General features: G+C 64.9%; 2 protein-coding genes across 2 annotated transcripts in view; one reads left to right on the top strand and one right to left on the bottom strand.

Moving 5' to 3' along the window:
- Nucleotides 1–549: 549 nt before the first annotated feature.
- Nucleotides 550–2,201, bottom strand: MNEG_3492 (hypothetical protein; the record flags this gene model as incomplete). Its single annotated transcript, XM_014048026.1, has 2 exons — nt 550–1,953; nt 2,172–2,201. The coding sequence occupies 2 exons, from the start codon at nt 2,199–2,201 to the stop codon at nt 550–552; spliced, it is 1,434 nt and encodes a 477-aa protein (XP_013903480.1).
- A 1,284-nt stretch (nt 2,202–3,485) lies between these two features.
- The window catches only part of MNEG_3491 (hypothetical protein), a gene marked incomplete at both ends in the record, with an annotated part of 1,957 nt that continues 519 nt past the window's right edge, over nt 3,486–4,923 (top strand). Inside the window, 4 exons of the mRNA XM_014048025.1 lie at nt 3,486–3,573; nt 3,753–3,859; nt 4,049–4,149; nt 4,418–4,553. Coding sequence (XP_013903479.1) covers nt 3,486–3,573; nt 3,753–3,859; nt 4,049–4,149; nt 4,418–4,553 — 432 coding nt within the window. The remainder of the gene's footprint in view (nt 3,574–3,752; nt 3,860–4,048; nt 4,150–4,417; nt 4,554–4,923) is intronic.

The following is a 4,923-nucleotide window of genomic DNA, read 5'->3' as shown; positions in this document are numbered from 1 at the left end:
CAGGTGGGAGTGAAATCTGGGCAGGGAGCTGTGATGCAACCGGCATCCAAGAGCATGACGGCTTGCACGGGTGAAACACCCCGCCGCCATGCACTGAGCGTTGGTGCGTACACAAGCCCCCCCTTGGATTCCAGCCCTGAAAAGGAACAGGATGCTGCACATGTGGCTCCTGAGGCCCAGTGTGCTTTCGTTTCAGCGGCTAACACAGCCGCAGCACACCGGGCCGCAGTGCTTGCATGCATTGCAAGTGCACATGTACCCGGCAACATTTGCACACATGGGTGGCATGGATACGGCTGAAACAGCCTGCGCACCACAGTGAAATGCATACAGTGTGCATGTGCATTGGACCTAATGGGGAGCCGATTTTTTTTCACGCGGCACCCGCCCTGAGAAACTGACAAACGCAAGCAAAGCATGGCCAACCATGTGACAGGCGGCACCAGGCAGGCAAGAGGCAGTGCTAGTCCTGAACATACTGGCTGCTGGTACGTGGGTGCAGCAGCTCAAACATCACCCGACCAACCCCCACATGAGGCAGTGTGCATTTCATGCGCGCCGGCAGAGGCCAAAGCCGCGCGCCAGGGCTGCCTTGGCCCAGCCGAGTGCGCGCTGCGGGCGCGAGCAGGGGCCGCCGGGCGCGGCGGCGCGGCGGCCGCTGCTCGCTGCACAGACGGGCTCGAGCTCGGCTTGCGCCCCCTCACCTCCATCCAGGTTGCCGTCGGGCTTGGGCCCGCGGCGCACGATGATCGCCGGCGTCCCCGCGTCCGGGCTGTCGCCGCCCTGCTGCTGGTCCCCGTCCCTGCCGCCGCTGGGGCCCTGCGCCGCGTACTCGTTCTCGTCATCGCCGCAGTCGGCGCTGAGGTGCTCCCCGAGCGGGAAGCTGCGCAGCACCTGCTGCGCCACCTCGCGCTGTCGCGCCACCAGCAGGGCCGGCCCCACCTCAGCGGCGACCAGCGCCGTGCCGCACACCGCTGCCACGCCCCGCAGGGCTGCGCCGCGCGCGGGCGCGGCGAGCTCGCGGCACGCCAGGCGCGCCGCCGCCCTCGCCGCGATGGCGTCGGCCTGGCGCAGCGCCTCGTCGGTGGCGGCGCACGCGCGCTGCACGGCCTCAGCGCGCCGCACAACCCCAGAGGCGAGCGCGTCGCGGCTGGCGGCGCAGAGGTTGGTGGTGTGCCGGCTCATGCACACGAACTGTTGGACGGCGTTGTAAACGCTGCCGCTCACAAACCCCATGCACTTGGGGTCTGCGTTGTTGATCGTGGCCAGATGCCCCTCCAGCCCGTCGGCGTGGAGGGTCGCGACCACAGTGGCGAGCAGGCCCATGACCTGCGCGTCGGAGGCGCACTGTGTGCGCAGCGTCGGTGCCTCGCGCGGGTGCCGCGGGCGCGGCGGCAGCCAGGCGGACGCTGCGGCCGGCAGCGTCCTGCGCGCCGCCAGCACCGCCGCCAGCTGCGCCTCGTCGCCGCCGCAGCTGGTGGCCATGGCATCGCCGAGCATGGCGGTGGCGGCGCTGAGGCGCGCCAGCGAGGCCCGTTCTGCGCCCGGCAGCAGCCCGCCGGTCTTGTTCACCCACTTCATCTGCTCTGTAGCCTTCACCCGCAGGCTGCGGGCGGACAGGCCATCGGCATCGCAGGCGAGGTTATTGACATCCGCCGCCCAGGTCTTGCCGTCGCGGAGGGCCGCGGCGGGGCCGAGGTCGGCCTTGCGCAGGGGGCCGTAGCGCGCCCACGCGGGCGGCGTGGGGGCGTCGGCGGCAGTGCTGTGGCTGTGGCTGCTGATGCTGGTGACGGTCTTGGTGGTGTTGGGGTTGGTCTTGTTGGCGGCCGAGGAGATGTCGGCGGCGGTCGGCGCGGGGTCGGCCTCACGGGCCTTGGACGGCGACGTGGTCACGATGGCGACGCGCGCGCGCCTGGGGCGGCACGCCGGGACGACGGCGTGGAGGTGGTGTGCCTGCAGCAGGCCGGGATGGTGCGGGGTAGCGAGGGCGAGGGAGGAGTTGGTTGAACTGATGCAGCTAAAGTGAGAGCGGCTGCTGTTGCGAGGTGAAGCGCTTTGCTGTGGCCCCTTGCTGGTGCTGCGTCGCGGCCCACGAGACGAAAGAGGCATCGGATCACTTGTGTTGGCCTTTCAAGGTCGAGGAATCAACATACACACATGGCCCTGCGCACCATCGCTGCTGGCGGGGCCGCGGCGCGCATGGTCAACATGCAGGTGCCAGGTGCTGCAGCGGCGCTCGCTGCTGCACTGCTGCACGCCCGTCCCCGCCGCACCTGCACGAGAGACTTCCTGCAGCAGCAGCTGGAAGACGAGTTCATGATGTAATATTCTTAATCCTGTCGCCAGAACGGTTGACAAGAGCTTGAATGAATGGATGCAGAAGTCAAGGCGTGATAACGGAAGACGAAAACGGCCACGCGAAGGTCAAATATATGCGCAATAATACTTCTGGTCGTCATTACACATGCCGGTGGTGCTCCACGGTCTTACCTGGTGCGGTGCGGTCGTCTACTAGCTCTAGATCGACGACCGAGTTGTCTGTACTGTAGAGCAAAACATACAAACATCCATGTAACCCCAATTATGAATATCATTGACTTTCATAACCTCCCAAGTGTTTGATTTCACCCTCCCAAGTGTGCACCACCAGCCTGCGCATTCGCAGCAGCTGCTCACCAGTGTCAGGTGCTGGCGCAGACGGTGCGATACGTGCTTGTCCTCCTGTGTGTGCACACGCCACCAAAAGCATGACTGATCAGCACGTAGGTCTCACATTTAGCTGACCTTTTGCCGCTGCACCCACCATCAGTGCTTGAGAGTGTTGCTGATGAAGATGCTGTCTGTGCAATGATACAGCATCTTCATCCTCAAAACCCGGCAGCCTGTGCATTCTCTCATGCCAAGTTGGTCGGCATGCTCCCCAAGGTTGCGACTGTCCATTGGGCGACACGTTTTGGCAAACACAACAACCCCAGGGCGGGCCCCTCCAGCCCAGGCGCCTGCTTGCTTGCTGCATGAACGTGGTCGAGATAATTACAAATTGCCACACACCACAATTGTGCTGGTTGGTTGTACAAATTACCTTGTCCGATCTGTTGCTTTACAGGCTGGCCCCCTCCCCGGCCTTGGAACGGACACTTGCTCCCACTCAGAATTTCACGCAGCCGTTCTGTCCTTGTGGGGGGCGTCGGTATCATCACGCTGTTTCAATTGACAATACTATTGCCCGCAACAGAGCCTTGTGAGCTGGATCTGACTCGCTTTGGCCTGCTCCCCCGCATCAGTCCTTCACAGTCGGCGGTGTGAAGTTGATGCGAGCATGGTATGCCGTCGCCACTTCACAATTGTCGTTTGGAGGCCCCAGCAAGCGACGTTGATCAACCTGGATAAGGAAGTAATAACAAATGTGTTTAGGGCTGAACAATGCATAAGAGTAACCTAGCAGCCTGTGGACACTAGATCAACCAGGTTCAACTCCACCAGCAATGGCGTTCGCCGTGGGCCCAGCAAAATCAACCTGCGAATATATCTTGGCGACCGCGCTGGTGGCCGTATGCCTGGTAAAAGCTGCGGGTGAGCTGCTGCCACGATGGCCTGGCCCAGCTTGCCTCGTTGTATGAGGATGCTGTGAAAACACGACCAGTGCAACGCCAGCTTGCGTCTCCTCAAGGCGGCGTGCTCACCAGAAGTTTTCTCCGCCCCAGCTGCCGCCACTCCCGGCGAGAACACGGCTGGCGCCTCGGGTGCCGCAGCTGCGCCCGCCACTGCCACGTGGTGGCAGCCCAGCCGCAACGAGAAGTTCCAGTACCAGCTGTCAGTCGCGCTGGACCCCGACAAGCACTTCATCCCTGGCGTCCAGGTCCGTAATCAGCCGCCCCGAGGGCCGCCATGTGACCGCCCAGACTTTGCTGCTGGCCCGCGCCCGGCGCCTCATACCATGTGGGCCGTTCACCTGCCAGCCGGCCGCCGTGATGCAACTTCGCCTCACGACGCCCGCTCCCCATGCGCGTCACCCTCCCTCGGCCCCGCCCCGTGCCCCGTCCCCAAGGTCTACATTGTTGATGCGTTCGACACGCCCGCGGACGCTGTCGCCGCGCTCAAAGCCAAAGGGGACGCGTCCGCGCCCGTCGTGCCGGTCTGCTATATCAGGTACTGACGTGAAAGATCGCTGGGCGGCGCGCCGCCCGACAGGCAGCAGCCGCCCCGCGCTGCAGCAAAGGCACGGCGCGACACCGCCGCCTGGCACACCCTTTTCGTTGCACCCACCGGCGGGGCCGACGCCGCTTTGCAGCGGGCGCGCCGCCCCGCCGCCGCGCCGCGGCCCCCCGCACAACCACATGCGCGCCGCTCTCACCGGCGCCGCCCCTTGTCGCCGCCGCCATCTCGTCACCACATCACCACATCACCGCGCCGTCAGCGCGGGCACGTGGGAAGACTGGCGGCCAGACGCGGGAGATTTTGCCGACTCTGATAAGGGCGCCGCCCTCGGCAACTGGCCGGGGGAGTACTACGCCAACCTCCGCTCCGACAACGTCAGGGCCATCATGCGCAGGGTAGGGGGGGGGGGGGCGGCGGATGCGGGGCGGATTGGGAAGCGTGTGAGGGCGCGTAGCGAGGACGTATGGGAAACGCGCGTCTCAAGGTGGACGTCGCCCGCGGTTGCTGCCCTGAGCACTGGCACCCCTGTATGCGTCATTTGACTTCAGCGACCCGCGCGCGGCGCCCTCCCCGCCGCGTGAACCTGGCGCAGCCTGACACCCCCTCCTCCTTCCCACCCGTGTCCACCGCACCTCAACCCCCACTGGCCGCTCCCGTCACAAAACACACACACACACACACACACACACGCACGCACGCACTCACACACACACACACCCGCACATGCGCATCCACACACACACACACACACGCACACACACACAC

Source organism: Monoraphidium neglectum, assembly GCF_000611645.1.
Source record: "Monoraphidium neglectum strain SAG 48.87 unplaced genomic scaffold scaffold00441, whole genome shotgun sequence".
NCBI classification, from domain to species: Eukaryota; Viridiplantae; Chlorophyta; class Chlorophyceae; order Sphaeropleales; family Selenastraceae; genus Monoraphidium; species Monoraphidium neglectum.
This window is presented reverse-complemented; position numbering and strand designations above follow the sequence as displayed.